General features: G+C 46.4%; 1 protein-coding gene across 3 annotated transcripts; it reads right to left on the bottom strand.

The window, feature by feature from the left end:
- Window positions 1–6,281: 6,281 nt before the first annotated feature.
- LOC142776933 (uncharacterized) lies at window positions 6,282–11,651 on the bottom strand. Of its 3 annotated transcripts, XM_075881250.1 has the most exons (6): window positions 11,573–11,651; window positions 11,259–11,481; window positions 9,811–9,886; window positions 8,818–8,862; window positions 7,603–7,805; window positions 6,282–6,440 (listed from the first exon to the last, which is right to left on the bottom strand). In XM_075881250.1, the coding sequence occupies exons 2-6, from the start codon at window positions 11,299–11,301 to the stop codon at window positions 6,391–6,393; spliced, it is 417 nt and encodes a 138-aa protein (XP_075737365.1). In that variant the 5' UTR covers window positions 11,302–11,481; window positions 11,573–11,651; the 3' UTR covers window positions 6,282–6,390. The 3 variants fall into 3 exon arrangements, with proteins under 3 accessions (XP_075737365.1, XP_075737363.1, XP_075737364.1); XM_075881248.1 differs by lacking the exon at window positions 6,282–6,440 and having other exon boundaries at window positions 6,661–7,805; XM_075881249.1 differs by lacking the exons at window positions 6,282–6,440; window positions 11,573–11,651 and having other exon boundaries at window positions 6,661–7,805; window positions 11,259–11,545.
- Between the last annotated feature and the right edge of the window lie 9,304 nt (window positions 11,652–20,955).

The following is a 20,955-nucleotide window of genomic DNA, read 5'->3' as shown; positions in this document are numbered from 1 at the left end:
CGTCGGCCCTCACTCACGTCTTCAATGGCACTGTTCACTCAACGTTAGCTGAAAATAAGACAAATGAGCTCGATCTACATTTGATGCAGCATATATGTCGATAATCAGCCGGTAATATTGACCATATATTAGTAAATAAATAACGGTGTAATGACCAGTGCTGATTTGCGTAAAAGCAGTATATTATGTAAAACACGCTTCCCGTGGCCACACTTCTTTTCCGAAATAAATACCATTTAGGCTTTCCGGAAAGCGCGTGATGGCCGTTTCTAGAACTTAATTTAAGACGCTAACACTCACAAACATGTTTTGGTAGCGGGAAAGGCATGGCGATACGCTTCGAGGCGACAGCCGCTCCGTTTCAAGTCTACTAAGTTATCGTCCTCCGCTACAGCTACTTTCTCTAGGCAGTTCCAACATACGCTACTGTTGTATTTACTATAGACTTGTGTCGTGACGCTTTGGCATTAAGACATTATAGCGGGAAGCACACATTAATTCTGAATGACATATCTGCTTTTTTATTTTTTATAGACTTATCAAGCGTAACTGTAATAAGCCTGCGATACTTAGCAGCGTGAGTGACAACCCACGTGTGAAGCCCGTTCTCCGAAACTGTACATATTAGGAATCATTTACGTGTGCCGTTCAGATAGCAGCACCATTTAAATCATAATTAACAGAATGACAACGTGCCAGTGTTGTCTATAGCTATGCTCATAACATCGTCAAAAGCGTATAATTGTATTAACATTTTATTCATATTTGGTTTCCTTGCAATTACCCTATAATTTATGAACATATAGTGGCCTCGCACCTACATGTTTTCACTTCTCTGGCTATTTTGTAGAGTGCTCTGAAGCGTACGATAGCAATATCGCTGTCTTGGCTGTTGTCTTGGTTGAGGACGTGTCAGCCGGCGTGAGCCATTTTTATACATTTTTATTTAGCTATTTAAAATATATAATAAACAGAAGGCGACAGCGCAAAAACAGGCCGGAGAAATGAAGGTGACACAACACAACACAAGCAACATTGAACTGCGCGTCCACGAAGCCGCTGGGTTTAACGAAACGCAATCTGTTGTCGGTCCTTTGTTCCTACATAATAATGTTACGAAGCCACTTTTAGAATTTGCGTCAACGAAGTCCCACACCACGTCGAAAGGAGCGCTATCTCTCATTACGTATAGTAGTTCGAGATCTTTAGCGCACAGGACAGTCTGTCTGCCTGCGCTATATATCTGTACATTATAAATGGCCACGGATCGATTTTTCAGTCTTGCGAAAGCTACCATTTACTCTCGTTTAGTGTAGAGCTATGGCTATTGTTACCACAAACACAGGGTTACCAGGGACACGTTGTTTCATCAACCAGAAAGCCTCTCTGGCAATAACATGCACATTAACGTTAACACCGTAACAGTAAGAAAAAGTGCGTCACAGTGTGATCGAACGAACATTGTATATACATTAACTCTGTGTTATAGTGTGCGAGATGATCCTGAAGGTAAATCATTTGCCATCATTGCCCGCCGATATCCCATGTGAGCCAGTGATTACGCGATGCTTCGGAAGTCGCACCATACCATTTGTCGAATACATTTTCTGCTTTTTCTTTATCATTGCGCCGTGCCTTGCCCTAACAAAAGCGCTGCGACAAGATCCCACAATTGGTGGTCGCAGTAAAAAAAGCCAAGATGCGCATATTTCTCTTAGCTTTCGTTTAGTGCCAGTACGCTTCAGCAGATGCTTTCGAGTTAGGATAGCCGGGCAGTTTATGGTGCGTGTCTGAGAAAGGGGCAGATCGACACTGTCGCAACGCTGGTGTAGACTTCCAGGTCTGTCACACGGAAAGTTGATACTCGGAAGTCCGGAGAAAGAAAGAAAAATGAGAAAGTGGGAGCGATGGGCTCTTGAAGCTGCATAAACGAGTGGCGTCGGCGGTGGCCCGCTCGGTCGACCGGCAGCATCAAGAATGGAGAGGCCGAGCAAAGCAAGACGCAGCAGCCATTGCCCGCGACACACATGCTTCTCGCGCCGCGCCAGCGTCGGTGCGCATCGCGCGGCGGAATTGCCTATTTCCCTGAATGGCCACTTGTGCCGTTCGAGGCTCCGCCCGGAGTGTTGAAAAGAGGAGGAGAATGGCGCTCTCCAAATGGCACCGACGTGTCTTGTGTGGTATATTTACCACGTGTCAGTAATTAGGTGGTCCGAGGCGCGCTCTTTCTCCCTCTCGAAGCGCGCTTTGAAAAGCCGCCGCCGCCGTGAGCCTAAATGGAGCCGCAAACGGGCATTAATAGACGAGGCCCGAGTCGCCGGGCCCCGCGTGTGGAAGCAAAAGCGTGAGCTCCCCCCCTTCAAGCCGACTGCTGAGACGCCCCGGGAATTGTCTTGCTGGGCGAAATGTACGCCTGCACGAACCGGCTGCGCTCACATTGCGCTCGGCGAACTCGCGCGCGCTCTCAGGTGTGTCTACGCCGCCGCAGGCCGCGCCACCCGGCAACCACGTCGCCTCTTCGACGGCTGCATTTCGCTTGGGCAGCTGCCGACATTCTCCACTGCCACGCTAACTGGCTCTCACGACACCACTTTCCTTGAGGGACGTGGCAATGACAAAAACAAAAAAGAAAGAAAGAAAGAAAGAGAGAAAGAAAGAAAGAAAGCGCCACTTGATTTACCACTGCACGCTACACGCATTTGTGAATCCCCCTGAAGTTGCCTCACATGCACAGACACACATACTTGTGCATTCGAAGAAATTTTGCTGCGGTGACCCTGAAGCACAAGCCATAACACTGACTCGGAGGGCCATGCTGCTTCCTTCGGGATTTTTAGTAATACTGTTTACCATGGGCTTAGGTATCGACCTTCGACCACGTTCGACCACGACGTTGGACCACGTATGCCTGAGCTGCGTCTGTCTTGCGTTCTTAACTTAGTATTAGGTTCGACATCATTTTCCATACTTCTGCGTCTTATTTTCACGCGTATAGCACACACATGTATGTACATGAAACTCTCATTGCTCTAATATATCCGGTTTGCTGAGAGGTACTTCTCGCAATCCAACACGTTGGACAGATAGCCACAATAAATAATTCTAAACGTTAGGCAGGTAGAAACATTTCTTCACCAAATTCAGTACGGTTTCATCCCTCTATAGGACCAGTCGTTCTCAGGGACTTGCATGGTGCGGCAGGTTACTTCTGCGTGGCCGGCCTAAAAAAGCTTATCCAATGCTACAAATTAATTTTTTATTTGCATTGTGAAACTCCGCGGCAAGGACTCATTAAATAAATAAAAATATACGCAACGTAAGTATGAAGCCAGGCTTTCTCGAGGACTCGTTCTTCCCACAATGAATTTTACAACTCTTCTTAAAAATACGAACGAATATGACCTCTTATGGCACTGTGCAGGCTGTAGTCGTGACGTCTGTTTGGAAGCTGTGTTGCCACGGTATGCTATAGAGCATTTGGTTGTTCGTGATGGTGGAACAATCTCTATTTAATTATTTGTTTTCTTGTTTCTGTTATGACAAATAAATCACCTGACAGACGAGAACACAATCAGGCGCAGAAAACATGGGCGCCCACTGTGTGGGCAAACAGCCTCGCTCTCCTGCTTTTGAGTCTATCAGCGATTGAGTGAAACATGAAAGCCTCAGAAAGTCGTCGCCGACTGCATAACACGTCCACAAAAGCCTAATCAGCACCTCGTGACAGCGATACAAGCTCTCTGGCCTAATATGGGCATATCTCGAATTCACTGATTAGGCAAAACTTATCAGCGTAGTTTTAGCGGAAATATCTCCGAGACACGTTGATGAAGTTCACATAACGACCGGTGGAATAGTGCGCTGAATAAATATCACTAAGAGAGTCTTGCGTATTGTCATGGGAATTAAGAAATTAGGCGTGGTTCTTCTCAAGTCTTTCTTGAGCAGAACAGTAGTATATAGTTGAAATCAGACAGCGTAACTCCACTCAGTACAATTTCTCCTGAAATCTTCCCTTGCGTACATAAAGCTAAGCGGCTCTGGTTTAGGGAAATCAACCAAATATTGAAGGAAAAATAAAAAAATAATATTTTGAAGTATCGTACAGGGAACATCGTTTTTGAACGTATTCTAACACCACCATTACAATAAATGTTGTATTGAAATGAACAGTTAAAGTTTACCTTGCCCAGCTGGCAGTCAGTAATATAAAAGACGCGCATGCATCGGTATGTAAGGGGAAGGCTGGTGAAGACATTTTATCTCCACTCAATTGACTGTGTTCTAGTGACAACTTATACACTTACGGTACGAATACTTTTTTAAAGATCCGGAGAACTACCACCCCTTAGGGCGACACCACGGGCCGCTCCTACGTAGGGACACTAATATACATAGACCCTATACACCTATATATTGATGGCAAAATTATTGGATGTTTTAGTTATAAACGCTAACGTCTTGCAAATGAATCAGAAGTTCAGCGGTTACACTTACAGATTCTCTCTCGTTATGTTCAGGACCATGTGCGGCAACAAACTCAACACTCCTTATTATGTTTCGTCATCTAATACCTAGAAGCTTACAAAAAATCAGATTGCTATGTGGCCACCGCGAATGGTTTCTGAATAAAATATGGTGACCTCATTAGCCACATTATCTCCAAACTGACTTCTAGTGCTACTTTAGCGATGTCTTATATGACAGCTTTGCATACAATTGCTTGTTTACAAAGCGACTCTAGCAAACGATTACTGAATAAAGGAGCACTTCCTACGCCTAAGGCTTTCTTGGAACGGACAGCCGTGTGCACCTCGATAACTATAGGAGTCTCATCAGATTACACAGTAAATTTCTACAACTAAATTTTTGCTGACATTAAACTCGTCTCAAGGCGTCCCCCTTTTGCCGACCCCGCAAGGAAAGTGAAACTATAGACAATTTCTTCATATTATGTCAGTGATACTCCAGACAGAAAAAACGGTATCTCGAAGCTTTACTTCAGTGTTTCAGTGATTTTGTTATTTGGCGTCATCACATTAGGTCACAGTCCCAGAGATGTCTGTTACTTTGGGTTATATTACGTGAATGTAACAAAAATATTGCCGTGTTCCTTTCTTATTGACTCCTTTAATTTGCTCAAAATAGATTTCGTTACTTCATTCTTCACATAACTTCCCTAATAGAGACCTTTACCCAAGATCTTCTTCAGGTAACACCAAGTGGATGGGCGGCCATGAAGAAATATATCATCATTTTCATCCTAATCAAACGCTGCAGTGGTTGTGCGCTGCCTATAGGCACCATTCACTGCAACGTTCTTCGAGATGCATGAACATGTAGTGCTCATCCTTTTTTTTTTCCTACGTTGCGTCAGCATTTAGCATTCGCAAAGAATGATGATCTAGTTATAGAAAAGACGACACTCAAAACAGTCGTTTTTTTTTTCATTCTGATTACTGCTCAGGTTTAACGTCCCAAAACTACGACATCATTATGAAAGACGCCGTACGTAGCTAGGGGCTCCGAAAATTTCGATCTTCCTGTGGCTTTTCAACGTGCACCTAAATCAAAGTACACACGCCTTCATCATTCTCATCTCCATCGAAAATGCGGCTATCATGGCTGAGATTCGATCCTGCTATCTGCAGGTAGCGGGGTCGGGTAGAAGAATGCGTAATAACAAGCCGAAGAGCATACTTATACATGTTCTAAGCCCGCTTCATATTGGTGGTCTTGCATGCTGGACACTGCGCGCCAGATAGTCCTGAGGCCTTGACCTACCCCTCTTCTTATTAACTTAAATCTTGTAGTCATGCCTCCAACAATATGTTGAGGGAAACTGAGAATGTGTGGCGGTAGAAGTAGATATCTGCAGTTTTAGCTCTATCTATAAAACGCTTCAGACGCTGGAAGCATCTGCGCTCGAGTTCCCAGAGCACACTTGACAGTGTAGCATGAACAGTTTTCTTAGAGAACGTGATATGCACTAAAGATGTTTTCTAAATTTTTTTCTGGTTACAACACAAAACCTAACTCTTCCGCGTGAGAAAATGGATAAATGCTCGCGATCCAAACTACGCAGCTGAGTGTCATGGTGCAATTACCGCGCACAGCGTCCTATGCATTGGGGCTCTGCAGCTGAAGCTAACGTACATAACGCCTATAATGAGAACTACAAACTAATTTAAATTTATCTCTACATACACTAATGTCATTTGCAACTTCTGCGCGATGTCGTGCTGGAACACGACTTATTCAAGAAGTGACTGCGAGCGCTACTTTATTTGTTCATACTGACTTCGCAGCTGTCTTTTTTTTCCTTTTCAGTCATATGAAGAATTTGCACCATGCAAGGTGCCATTCGGCACACTCTCGCCCGTTCAGGTGTCATCCGTTAGGCGGCGGACCGTCTTGTGAAGAAGTCAGCTTCGATGTAGCTAGAATCAGAAACGCAAAAAAAAAGGTACTTCAAGTTATCACTGCGAGAAAAATAGCACATTTATTTAGCTCCGGAAACATATGAATGAGCTGCAATCGTATTTCCGCAGCTAGACAATTTTAAGGTTACCCTTACAGGACGCTGCACGGAGCAGATGGACAGCCAGGAATATATTGAATAATTCGGCATCTTTACCAACTTTATCACAATTTCATCAATTTAAACTGGTTGGTCTGTCTTCGCGACGTTTTTGTTTCGCAGGAGGGATAGTTTGTTCAAGTCGAAACTTATTTCCTTATCAATCCCTCACGCCCCGAACTTTTAATTTCAAGAATATGCACATCAATCATGACTGTTGGAGTTCAACGTCCAAACACCGCGATGTAATTCCTACCATGGCATATATAGTTCCTACCATGGCACCTGCTTCAAAATCTGGCCCACTGGATTCCTGACCTGCGCAGAGTAACGTCAGTCTGATGTTTTGTTTTAATCTATGACTCCTAATCTCTAGAAAGGCTTCGGCACACATATGTGTGCTCAAGGAGGGGAGCATAGGGGGAGGGGGCGACTGCATTATGTAATCCTCAAGAGTGGTGCCAAGTGTGCCCATACCTACACTGAATCGGAGCTATCCAGTAACGTTCTGGTTCAAGATCTTGTAGATTTTTGGAGATAACGGTAGTCGAGGACTTCTGTGCATTCAAGAGCTGCTTATACGTGCCACCTTTAACATCCGAAAGGCGGGGACCAAAGACAGGTCATTGTGAGGAGCACGTGGCTGTTTTATTTCCATTTTTTTCATTTATTGTGTAAAAACTTTCTTTTGGACTTGAATAATATAGGCTAATATAGTGAGCGAGGGGGTAGTGCCGTGCGATGAAACTTGACCCCCCCCCCCCCGCTAATGGAGAACCTTTTGCATGCCAGTGGGAACAAGTAGCATCCAGTAACTCTTGTTGTGGTAGCTCTAAAGAGGAAATAACACGACTTCGCGTCCATTTAGTTTATGTGCGAGTCTTCATGCACCTTACAAAGAACTCATTCTGGTACGAAGTGGTGCAGATGGCTATAGTGCAGCGCTCCGAGGCGAGAAGCTGACCATCCGTTCCAGGGAGACATGCTGGTGGAATTGCGGAGCGACGGAGCAGGGCACGTACCGTCGTCGAAGGGCGGCATGAGGAGCGAGCGTGCCACGACGAGTCCCATGGCGAAGTGGAGCAGGCCTGAGACGAGGAAGAGAAGCAGCTGTGCCGGCGACCGCAGCCAAGAGAACCGCGATGGTTCGGCGTCATTCTCCAGCTGAGCCTGGACCTGACTGGCCGGGGGTATCGTTTGGTTGGGTGGGCCTTCCACCTCGTTCCTGAAAACATCCGGCAACGCGCACACCTTACTCATTATTGGGTTTCGCTTGCAACGAAAAGCGACTGTGTTTAAAGTTTTCTATTTAATGTTCGTCTCTGGTAGAGAGAAGGACCATGTCACAAAGAGTCTACTGAACTGACGAGCTTTGTCAGAGTTGTTGCTTCGCGAAGCGACCGCAACGAGCAGTTGGCAGAAGAACACTATAGTGCGATACACAACAGAGCAAGGCTAGTTACACAATGCTATAACATAAATGACACAGAAGTAAAGGCTGGTAACCTCCAGAAAAGCATAGCTCAGTGGGGGGCTCCACAAAGAATAAAAGAAAACAGTATACTGTTTTCTTTTATTCTTTTATTCTGGAAAGTCGTCGTGCTATAGCACGACTTTCCAGTACGCTGACGTGTGTCACGTACGTTAAAATTCAACTTATTTAGTGCCTGTACTTCTACTCAGTTTTACTTCCTTCAGAGAATGAGTTACTACGACGAACCGGCGCCTAGGATTTTATCTCGACGGAAGGGGAGGGCCCCGCGCCCTTTTATGCACGTATATTCTCAGGTTTGTGCTGCGTGTGTGTGTATGTGTGTGTGCTTCTATATGATGGGAAAGAGTAACAAGAAAGAGTAACAACTCCGAGGAGACCCCCCCCCCCCCCTCCTGCGCTGTCTGGGTGCGTACGAGGAGGAGTAATTTTGTTTCATACGCATACCACACTAAAGACATTTAGCAGAGCTACTACAGAAACTTTGCCATGTATACCACCACGCTGATATGGAGAAAAAAAAGTATTGAACGATGCGCGGCCACATAAACGAAGCGTTCTGAGTAGCATCTTGAAGGAGATTGTTTGCTTTTTACTCTCGCAGTGTGGTTGAAATGAAGCTACGTTTGTTACCCCAGTCTCGCAATGTGAAGCTATCTTACGACTATGCTTGCGCGATTTGCAGTATCAAGAAGGTCAAAGTTAGCATGAGCATGTCATATATGCTTGCGCTCCTCGAACTTACCGCTTTTTGTACCTGAAAGTCACCATGTTAAAACGAATGTCCGCTCTGAAAAAAGAGTGAGAAAAAAAAGGCACCAAAATAACCATAGTGATTGTTAACGTATTGAGCGAGCTAATGACCTACAGTATAACTTACTGGAACTCGGGCATAAACGTAAGCAAAATTTCTAACCAAGTTCTGTGCTCACAAGCGAAATCTTAGTCACTATACAGTTACCGCTCGAATGGCCACCGTGGCTGCGGTATTTACTACGACTGAAAAGAAATAAAAGAAAAGTCTCGAAAAAATGCTAAATTTTACGTTGGTGAGCAACATATTCGGAGCCGCTATTCGCTTTTTGCGCAAGAGTGCTTCATGAAAGGCTGGCGCTCACGTGCACGCAATTCGTGATATAGGAAACATGTACGATTAACGATGTGACCGTCTGCCGTAGACGTTATGTGAAACATATTTTGCAAATAATCATGCTCTTCATTTTCTCAGAATTTTTCAGACAGTTGTTTCACAAGATCATCTGAGTACCAAGATTTGGGTTAGCCGAGGCTCGTATAGGGAGTCACAGCTCTATAGACACTTTCGCTGTTTACAAACAGAGACCCTTGATGACATCCGGTTTCTTCCACTGATGTGCCTTAATAGCATCGGTGGGCAAGAAGAGCTTAAGAAAATCGCCCGCCCACTTTCTACACCTTTCTTTCCCTATTTGGCAAAATACATTCCAACAGATGTTCTTTTCAGCTACATAAACACTATAGCAGATTCCGTTGAACCTATAGATAAGCGCGTTCCTTTATGTGAAAAACTAATGAGAGACATTCCTTTCCCTTGAAAACACCTTGAACACATGCTTTCAGTTTTGACGTTAGGAGCTACTAAATGAGGTGACCGGAAGATTTTTTTTTTGGTACAACGCTCGTGACCTTGAAATTGTCTATATGATTGTTACCAGGTAGTTGAATAGAGAATGCAGAGAGGCTGTAAACTGGGGCTTACTTTTTCGTGACCCTGTAAGTTTGTTCGTCATTGCGCTCGTCTGTTTGGTATTCACTCATGTTGCATGGCTCTGTAACTGTGGGAAAAAAAAACGCCAACTTGAACGATGCTGTCCCAACAGAAGACTAAAATGAAGCCAATTTTCTTAAAAAGGGAAAAAAGATAGATCCTTCAAAGCAAGCAAGAACCACTGCACCATAGTCCCATTTCATGCTATTATGATGCCGAAAATATTTGCAAGGGTGTGTAAGCGAATGGTAAAGACCATTTATTGAAATAAGACATTTCTGAATTCGGCCTGTAAAATGGATTCTGCGATGGGGTGCAAGTGGCGTGTGAGTACGCGGGTAAGTACAACAGGGATATGTATATTTAAGGGGAGACCTGTGACTTTCATCTATTTTGATTGGGCGCACTGAATGAATTTGAACAAACTTGTTCATTTTTTTGCGGATTCCAAGTCACCTATTAGATTTTTAGTAGCTGTATTAGGACAAAAAATATTCGCTTTTAAGAAGCCCAATTTTTATGGTGCTTTTCAGTAACTTGGCTTTGTCAAACACATGTACAAATTCTATGTCAAGATGGTGAGAGCTGCTTTAGCTGCTAATGCTAATGTCATTGTTTTCAATGAACTCTGTATGCACAAAAAAGTAGACACAAAAACGAAATCATTTTGCGACTTTTGTTACTCGATAATTGTAATTTGGTCAACAATGTTTCAAAAAAAAAAATAAACAGAGTTCCCAGCTAGACCAGTTTTCTAGCAGGCTTGCCATATACTTTGTTTTGTGTGTCACAAAGCAAAGTTGTGAGAAATCCCCATAAGAAATATGCTTGATCATGTGTTGGAAATTGCATATATTTTTTTACAAAGGACCTAATAGAAATCTACTAGGACACTTGGAGTCCTAGGAAAAAATTGAATACGTTTGTTAAATTTCATTCAGTGCGCTTTATTAACTAAAGATAAGTTAAAGTCCCGCATCTTCCCCTTAACGCGTTTACATGCAGGTCACGGGGGCGCCGTAATGTGGCTCATGTTTTCATACGAAAAACAACTGAGCCACAATAACTGTACCAGTATTCACACACACACACACACAAAAGTTTTTCTTACGCTGGTATACTAAGCGGGCGCTCTGAAAACGTTATGTCGTTCCTCATATTAGCTGAGGCGGCCGTGCAATTTCGAACAGCAGTTACGAACCGAAAGCTTTACGAATCGGGCCCGCGACACGTGACGTCAGCGAGTCAGTGACTCCTTCACGCTGATTGCCAGCCTAGCCGTAGATTAATTGAACGGAAATCCATTCCAAGAACTCACATTTTCCCCATCACTGAGGCAAAAGCAGCTCTGCGCGTCGTCCATGACGAGCGTATATAAATGTCATTCAGCGTGATGCAGTCGAAAGAAATGGCAAGAAAAGTGGCCCTCCAACGCCTACCTGCGCCGAACGAAGTGCTTGAGGCGGCTCCTTTGGTGCTCATTCCCCGACGTGTCCGTCAGGTAGACAACCGGGCGAAGACGTCCATGGCGTTTTCGGCGCCGAGAAGCCTGCAATGGGAGCCCACTTGCTTGCTTGCGAGCCCACTCGACACCTCACTCGCAACGCTTCTTCGTCTTCATCTTTGACTGGCCGATGAAGCCCCTCTATACTCTAACAGTAGCTGGAAGTAGGTATAAAATCGTTCATGCTCTTTCATTAGTCCTTTAGTTTAAAAAAAGAAACAAGGATAATAGGGCATGCACATGGGATACATTTTGGTTGGCCGATTGGTCAGGCTTTGGTGGGATGGCTCATTCCACTTTGTGGGGATCGACCTCGGATGGACCTGAAGCAAGAGAAAAAAAGAATAAAAAAATGTATGTCAGCAAAATTACCATATCGGAGAGACAATCTTGTTATTCCTAATAAAACATTAATTGATATGTGGGGTTTAACGTCCCAAAACCAGCATGTGATTATGAGAGACGCCATAGTGGAGGGCTCCGAAATTTCGACCACCTGGGGTTCTTTACCTGCACCCAAATCTGAGCACACGGGCCTCAGCATTTTCGCCTCCATCGAAAATGCAGCCGCCGCAGCTGGGATTCGATCCCGTGACCTGTTTGCAATAAAAAGTCTTGTTTTTTAGGTATTCTGAGATTAATTTAAGGGTTCTGTAAAAATAGGTGCTAATAAGAATGATTTCATTCTATTGAAAAAAAAAACTCGTCGTCTTCAATGCAATTGTTTAAATGTATTAAGTATTCTTTTTTTCTCGCAGTTATAGAAATGTGAAATGACTTGCCGAATGGCGTCGCCAGTGCTCAATCACTTGAATCATTTTCATCGCTGCTGGAAGTTCACTGAGAGGGATTGCAATAGGTTCTGTGGTATCTGTGCGCAAAATAAAGGTAGAAACGATGCATCAAGCATGTACTCGCACATTGCTACGCGTGCTTAACGTCTGCATCTGTGTATCAATTATTTTTTCATTTGATATTGTTACGGGAGAATAACTTTACTTTATAAAACGAGGAATAAACTCGGTGGTGGACAAGATGGCGCCCAGTTGGCTCACAGATCTGACAACATCGTCCTCCTCTTTGTCTTCTTCGTCGTTTTCATCCTACCGTTACATGATTTCCCCGGCGGCTGGAGCACCGACCCGGTGCTAATCAGGAGGCACTGGAGTAATACGGTTTGAGTCGCGTAACATGCACTACGTCAGTGTGAGGGTGAAGGATGGCGGGGTCCGTAGGGGTGATTTCGTATGTGACGTCAGTTACTTGGCGTAAGATACGGTAGGGACCTGAATAGCGTGGGAGTAACTTCTCCGAAAGTCCAACGCGGCGCGAGGGGAACCATAACAGAACGAGATCTCCGGGTGTGAAGTGGACGTCACGATGGCGGGCGTCGTATACGCTCTTCTGATTGTCCTGGGAGTCCAGTAAGCGTCGTCGAGCAACTTGGCGTGCCGCTTGGGCCTTCATTATTGCATCACGAGCGTACTGAGACTTGTCATTTAGTCCGGCCGGCAGGAGGGTGTCGAAAGGTAGCGCAGGGTCACGGCCGAACAACAGAAAAAAAAGGAGAGAACCCAGCGGTGTCGTGTCTGGAAGAATTGTACGCGAATGTTACAAACGGTAACGTAGTGTCCCAGTCGCGGTGATCGGCGGAGACATACATGGAGAGCATGTCGGTGAGAGTGCGATTGAGGCGCTCCGTTAGACCATTTGTTTGTGGATGGTAAGCAGTCGAGAGCTTGTGTTTAGTGGCGCAGGAGCGGAGGAGGTCATCAACCACTTTGGAAAGGAAGTAGCTGCCTCGGTCGGTAAGGAGTTGTCGAGGGGCGCCATGATGTAAGATGACGTCCTCCAAAAGGAAATCGGCCACGTCAGTTGCACAGCTGGTTGGAAGGGCCCGTGTGATCGCGTATCGGGTAGCATAATCGGTTGCTACTGCAATCCACCGATTACCCGCAGCTGACGTAGGAAAAGGGCCAAGCAGGTCCACGCCAACACGGTAGAATGGGTCTTGTGGGATGTGCAGTGGCTGAAGACGTCCGGCCGGAGGGGCATTTGGTTTTTTCCGTCGTTGACAAGGGTCGCAGGCTGCAATATAACGGCAGACGTCGCGGTACATGCCAGGCCAGAAGAAGCGCCGGCGAACTCTGTCGTAGGTCCGTGACACGCCGAGGTGACCCGCTGTAGGTGCATCATGAAGCTGGGCGAGAACAGTGTGACGCAATTGAATGGGAACGACGAGTAGTCTTTCGGGGCCGTCAGGACGCATATTGCAACGGTACAATACACCATCATGTATTTCAAACATTCGAAGGGAAGGGTCGGGCCTCTCCGATGTGAGCCTTCGGATAATACCGTCCAAGAAAGTATCTCGTCGCTGCTCGATTCCAATGTCATGAAACGCGGATAGAGAGAAAACGTCGATAGGAAGGGTGGTTTTAGAGGAGTCGCCGTCTGGAGGGTCGACAGGATACCGGGACAAGCAGTCCGCATCTTGATGCAGGCGGCCGGTTTTATACAGGACTGAGTAATCAAATTCTTGAAGGCGCAGCGCCCAACGGCCAAGACGGCCTGAAGGGTCTTTAAGGGACGAAAGCCAGCACAAGGCGTGGTGATCTGTGATTACTGTGAATGGCCGGCCGTACAAATAGGGACGAAATTTACCGACTGCCCAAACAAGTGCCAAACATTCCCGTTCGGTTATTGAATATTTTCTTTCAGCAGGCGAAAGAAGGCGGCTGGCATAAGCAACAACACGGTCTCGTCCTTGTTGTTTCTGGGCGAGGACTGCACCGATGCCATAGCCACTTGCGTCTGTACGAACTTCTGTTGGAGATGAAATATCAAAGTGGGCGAGGATAGGCGGAGACGTAAGCAGACACACTAGATTTTGAAACGCATCTGCTTGCTCAGGGCCCCAAATGAAGCCAGCGTCTTTTTTGAGAAGTTGAGTGAGAGGGCGTGCTACGTCGGCGAAGTTTTTAACAAAGCGGCGGAAGTAAGAACAGAGGCCAACGAAACTGCGAACGTCTTTGGTACAGGTTGGTACAGGGAAATCTCTTACTGCGCGTATTTTATCTTGATCAGGGCGAACCCCCACGGAATCAACGAGGTGTCCGAGGACAGAAATTTCACGACGGCCGAAGTGGCACTTTGCCGAATTGAGTTGCAGGCCCGCCTTACGAAAGACAGATAAGATTTTCGATAGCCTTTCAAGGTGCGTCGCAAAAGAAGGCGAAAAAACGATAACGTCGTCCAGGTAGCACAGGCAGATGGACCACTTGAAGCCGTGCAACAGAGCGTCCATCATACGTTCGAATGTGGCGGGCGCATTACATAAACCGAATGGCATCACTTTAAACTCGTAAAGGCCGTCGGGAGTGATAAACGCCGTTTTCTCACGGTCCATGTCATCAACGGCAATCTGCCAGTACCCAGAGCGGAGGTCAATGGAGGAAAAATATTTTGCGCCGTGAAGGCAATCCAGGGCATCGTCTATGCGTGGTAAAGGGTAGACGTCCTTCTTCGTTATTTTGTTTAAATGGCGATAATCGACGCAAAATCTCCAGCTGTTGTCCTTCTTCTTTACAAGTACAACAGGGGACGCCCAGGGACTGCATGAAGGCTCGATGATATTCCGAGAAAGCATTTTGTCGACCTCCTGTTGGATGATGCGCCGCTCTGCATGGGAAACACGGTAGGGTCTCCGATGGATTGGACTCGTATCGCCTGTATCAATCCGGTGCTTAACAACGGACGTCTGGCCGAGTGGGCGGTCGCCAAGGTCGAAGATGTCCCAAAAAGATGCAAGCAGGGAACGCAGGTCGTTAGCTTGTTCTTTCGGCAAGTCGGGGGCAATCATCTTGGTTAACACACTTTGGTCTGATGGAGGAGTAGACGAAGTTTTTTCGGCACTCGGGATGCTGTCATAACTTAGAGTGCAAATATGGCACTCTGCCGCCGGCACGATCTCGGCTAGAGATATACCACGAGGGAGGACTTGTGTACATAGTGAAAAATTCACTAAGGGTAGGCAGGATGCATTGGCCGTAATAGTGATGATGGTGTGAGGAAACGCAACGTTGTGCGAAAGCAGGACGTCAACATTGGGGGACACAATATAAACACCGTCTGGGACAGGTGGAACAGGGGAGACGCCTATGTAAGCTACTGTTCGTTGAGGGAGACGCAGGTGTTCTGTAGAACAAAGCCGACTTGGAGGGCAACTTGGAGGATCAACAACATTAGGTAGAGCGAGTTGCACTATACCGGCAGAGCAGTCTATCAAGGCCGAATGTTCAGACAAAAAGTCTTGGCCCAAAATTATGTCATTAGGGCAGTGTTCTAAAACATAAAACAGAACTGATGTGTGGTGTCCGGCGACGCTGACGCGAGCTGAGCACACACCAATTACGGCGACTTTTCCACCATCGGCCGTTCGGACCACAGGAGTTGGGCCAGGAGTAAGGACTTTCTTCAGCCGTGCTCTAAGGTCAGCGTTCATGATAGACACGTGTGCGCCAGTGTCAATGAGGGCTGTAGTAGGTACACCGTCGACGTCAACATTGATAAGGTTCTGATGTGCGGGCAAGGTCAGTAGAGGATTTTGGGATCGGGTCGGTACTGCAGCATCACCTCCAAGAGCTGCTCCCGTCAGTTTTCCGGAGGTGAACGCCGGAACGAGCTTGGGGACGGCGATCGGCGAGATGGGGGCGAGCGGGAGAAACGGCGTTGTGGCGAAGGGGAGCGGCTGGATCGGGGGCGCGAGGAATTCTCAGGCGTTAGCGGCTCTGTTTTCGGTGATGAGCGTGAATTCCAGACAGGTGGGCGATGGGGCGGAGGGTGAGGCCACGGAGCAGAGCTGGACCAAGCACGGCAGTGACGCGAAATGTGGCCTATACGACCGCAATTGAAGCATATCGGCCGGTCGTCTGGGGTGCGCCATACCGCCGGGTCGCGATAATGTGGGCTGGCAGAAAAACGTCGGTTGGGCGGGACAGTCACGGGTGGATTTGGTGTGGCGTAGTCTGGACGATGAATGGAGCAGACGTTTAAGCCGGCGTTGGCCAGTTCTTGCCTCACGACGGTCTGTATGAGAGAGACGGTGGCGTGATAGCTTTCGGAGTTGGGGGAAGCTGACACGAGTGGAGCTGCGGCTTCTATTTCCCGACGGACAATACGGACAACGTCACCGGGACTTTCCGTAGAAGGCAGGCGAGGGTCTTCGCATGTGGACGTTGCAGCCGTGTTTGGAAGCCGGGCAAACTGGTGGAGAACACGGCGGCTCTTCGCTTCTTCAAAGCGCCGGCATTCAGAAATAATGTCGTGGACCGTAGATGAATTCTTGAACACAAGAAGGTGAAAGGCGTCATCTGCTATGCCCTTAATAATATGGCCAACCTTATCGGCTTCGGACATCTGCGAGTCTACCTTGCGGCACAAAGCGAGCACGTCCTGAATGTACGTGAGGTATGATTCGGTGCACGTCTGAACTCGACGTGCGAGCTCGTTTTGGGCGGCGCGTTGACTTCCCACAGGCCTGCCAAATAGCTCCCGGAGCTTTTGCTTGCATAACTCCCAGCTAGTCAGTTCTTCCTCGTGCGTCTCGTACCAGACCTTTGCGGTACCTCTGAGATAAAAAATCACGTTGGCCAGCATGAGCGTTGGATCCCATCGCATACGTACACCCACTCGTTCGTATGACTTCAGCCAGGCTTCTACGTCAATGCCATCAGTGCCAGAAAAGGTACCTGGATCTCTCGGGGGCTCCAAGATGAGGGTTGACGGTCCAGTTGGAGAAAGCACGGACGTAGTTGGAGAAGGCACGGTAGACGGGGAAGGGTCGGCATTGTTGACTGCAGTCGCCATGGGGGAGACCACTAGGCGCCCGCTACGAAGCTCCGTTTTGCGTGAAGTGAGTACCCCGCACCTCCCACCAATGATGTTACGGGAGAATAACTTTACTTTATAAAACGAGGAATAAACTCGGTGGTGGACAAGATGGCGCCCAGTTGGCTCACAGATCTGACAACATCGTCCTCCTCTTTGTCTTCTTCGTCGTTTTCATCCTACCGTTACAATATTATCATGCTAACTAGCCCTTTTTTCCTTTCAAGTGAAACAAATGCATTGTTCGTTTATTGCTTTCATGCGTTATATCGTGGTTATCGTTCCTTTGTGTTGCATATTTTTACTTTGTTTTTATCTACGAAATATGAAGTCTTATTGGCTTTGTATGCCCTCTCCTGTATAGGCCTGAAAAGGCCCACAGTATTGAATAAATAAAATAAATAAATAAATAAGTTAGCTTAAGGAAAGTAGACCGGATTACTCATATTGGCTCTGAAATGACCAAGCACAGGTAACAAGGTAGGATGTTGTGTTTCTGACAGTACTAAATATATATAAACGTGTTCAGGAGGTTCAGAAACATTCAATACACATAACAGAAAATGAAAATTGAAACTCTGTTGTAATACTCCTTTTTTTTTTTTTGCTGACTATATCGGAGCTATGTTGTAGATTACTGTCGGCCCCGGACTGTGAGTCCGCTATTTCCAAGCCTCAATCACGGGAGAAAATTGTATCACTTACAGTTTGCCAGCTTAATGTGTGGAATCGCTTCTAATATTTGAAGCTACACCATTAGATTTCTATTCTTCTTCAGTCTATTTTTTTCATGTATTGTTAGTCCAACAAGCAAGATATTGCCAGAAAAAGTACTATACAGACAATTTTTAATTTTTATAACAACTTGCATTGAAATAAAGTGACCTATTTTTAGTTTTTCTGAAAAACGCATTTTTCTCTATAATAATAACGTCAACACCGCTGTAAGTGACAATTTGTGCATTAAAAAAGCAAACTAAATTGTTTTCGGCCAGTCTTATATTCTCAGTGGACAATTAGGCGCAGATTCGCCGCCAAGTCAAGCGAAACCAGAGTGATATCTTAGGTTGGCACAATACGTTTTAAGTTATTTAAAAATTGCTCCTTCATGGTAAGCCACCCCCGCACTCAAATTATGGCTGTGTATTCAATAGTAGAGTTGATCCTTGCATGCATTGCGTAGCACCGGATGTTTTCTAGCTTTTGATATGTTTTGCCATTTATGTAAGGAGCTAACCTATACGAATTCCGGTGTAACATTCAATTTTTTTTTCTGCTTCTTCAAGGCTGTTCAGAATATAATTAAAACGGGTCACTACAACGCAGAAAACAGCATGAAATTATTTTTCATAAGATTACAGATAAAAGCCCAATAAAAGAAAAACTACAGCAAAAGTGAAAAACAGTTAACAAAAGAAAGCACCACAGGTTTTTCACCGAAATGGCTATATTTATTTCTGTTTATATATATAAAAAAGGATCACGTTGCAGTCTTTCCATGCACCGCATAACACTTCCTTTATTTTTCTGTTACCTGTCCTCTTCGGTTCTCGCAATGCAACTGATCGTGTTCTGCCATAATTATTTGTGCACAATGCGTGAGGGATATTTCGATCGTAACAGGAGCCCGATGGGAAGGCGCTGAAAAGAATAGGCTTTCTTTTTCTCATAGTGGTTAAACTACAAAACAAATGGTAGAAAAAAAACTACAAGACCAACATGAACACGTCTCACCTACTTTATGGCAAACATTCACTCATTCGATAACTAATGAAATAATCTTAAGTGGGAAAAATTTCAAGAACATGGAAAAACTTGAAGGAGCGGTATTGTTTTCAAACAGAGAGAAGTGGAAGAGGCTTTTGTTGAATTAGTGTCTTTTACTACGTAACATTCACTCGTTGTATGAACATCCGAAAAACAAAAAAATCTGCAGTAGAATGCGTAACAGAAACTTAAGATAAACTTTTAAATGCACGCATTTATTACCCTCGTCGAGTGCTCCTCTGCCTTCTCCTCAGCGTCCCCCCTCCTTTTCTCTTTCTTTTGTCTTCATTTTTTTTTCGATTACTGGCTCTTTCTGTGCAATCCTATCTTCGCCCTTTTGAGATCTCCGCTGACTCGGGGTTAAAAAAGCTCTGCCTCCGTCAGAATGGCAGCTTTGGATTCCTACCGTGAACGCTAGATCGCTTACAACGTGCTGAAAGAAACAAGAGAGAAAAGTTAAGGGAAGCATTTCCATCGCCATCCGAAGCAGAGGCCAGGTATGAGAGGCACGTTGCCGACCGCGGCTGGGATTCTCCTTGAATTACGCCTAGTTTGTGGCGCTGAACAAGGCATGCGACGCTTATCGTGTCATCGGGCGCGTGTAGCCACCGACGGTCCGGGCACGTATAACGGCAGCCGCGCCGTATCATTTCCATGACCCGCCTGGCACACATGCGCTCCGCCTGCTCTCTTTTACTATTTTATTTTTTACCTCGGCCGTTTTTCTAACGCGCGACTTCTCTAAATAGCGGCGTCGCTGGATTCCGCGTCGCTCCTTCGGGAACAACGCCGCCCTGTGCGCTGGCTCAACGGCGCGGCACCGAAAATGTCACTCGTGTACAAGCGCCGCAAACAGAGGGTGGCTTCCGAATGTCGTCAAGATTGTCCACGACAGGAACGGAAGTGCTCGGGCGTGCTGCACGTCGCTCCTGCGCCGCCGGGCCCATCCATAAAGGCGCCCCCTGCTCCTCCCTAGGCTGCCCCGTCGCCATCAGTATGCGGCGGCGCGCGCCGCGTCTTCGCCGACCAGCGTTGTAGTAGCATGATCGCCTGACATCTCCGCCAGTGTTCGGCCAGCCTTTTCTCAGCTTTTCACGTTGATGGTGCTCTCTGGGCAGAGAGCGCGATCTGGCCGCTATGATTCCTTGTCAGGAAGAGGCCCCACTTAGGTGCCTCGCTCTGGGCAGGGCCCCTTTCCAAATATGGGCGGTTTTCGAATGCTAAGGTAGTAAACTTGAAGACCCGTTTCCCCCAGTCGAGAAGGAAATCATCCCGGCATCTTGTAGAGTGGAATTGGATGTACGCTTGGAAATTTTACGCGCGTTCAAAACGCTGCGGAAAAGAAAAGGAAAAATAATTTTTTATACGCATGTGCGTTTATTGGAAGGTATTGCTAACCTGTCTGTCGGAAGCCTCTGTAATTCTTAACCTGGTCCAACACTTTCATGCGTGAGTGATCATCCATATTTCGGAAGAATGAAACCTAGCGTGGTCAGCATAACATAAAAAAAATACGTTGAGGCGTCATTTTAACGACAGGAATGATTTAACACAAACGCTTTATGGGAGCGAGAGATGGTTCGAGGTGAAGTCTTCTACGCTGAAGCGACATGTGAAATTACGTGAAGCAAGTGCGAGGAAACGAGCCAAAAGAGGCGCTGCAGCCGAGCGGCGCGCGAGTAGTCTCCTGCAAGGCAGTTAGCCGGCGCACCCTCCCGAGCCACCTGTCGAGCCGTGTGTGCTGCCGAGGGGCACTTGAGAGCCACTCGTAACAGCGGTGAACATTCGCGCATGGCTGTCCACACAAGTCGTGTGTGTGCGCGGCGCAAAGCTCAAAAAGTCAGCATTGTTCTTGAACTCAACGCTAGGGAGATAGCCGAAACGTGGAAGTGGCTGGTGAAGGACGGGATGGGGGAAGAGGGGGGGGTCGACAGAAAGAAGTTTGCCGCCAGCAAAAGCGAAAGCGGCGCCCTCCT

Source organism: Rhipicephalus microplus, chromosome X (assembly GCF_043290135.1).
Source record: "Rhipicephalus microplus isolate Deutch F79 chromosome X, USDA_Rmic, whole genome shotgun sequence".
NCBI lineage: Eukaryota > Metazoa > Arthropoda > Arachnida > Ixodida > Ixodidae > Rhipicephalus > Rhipicephalus microplus.
Note: the sequence above shows the minus strand (reverse complement) of the source record. Positions and strands in the feature narration are given on the sequence as shown.

Coding starts and splice junctions, on each gene's coding strand:
- LOC142776933 (XM_075881248.1), bottom strand. CDS start 11,301: ATGAGCACCAAAGGAGCCGCCTCAAGCACTTCGTTCGGCGCAG. Junction 9,887..11,258: donor AAGCACTTCGTTCGGCGCAG/GTAGGCGTTGGA, acceptor TTTTTCCCACAG/TTACAGAGCCATGCAACATG. Junction 8,863..9,810: donor ACTTACAGGGTCACGAAAAA/GTAAGCCCCAGT, acceptor CTCTTTTTTCAG/AGCGGACATTCGTTTTAACA.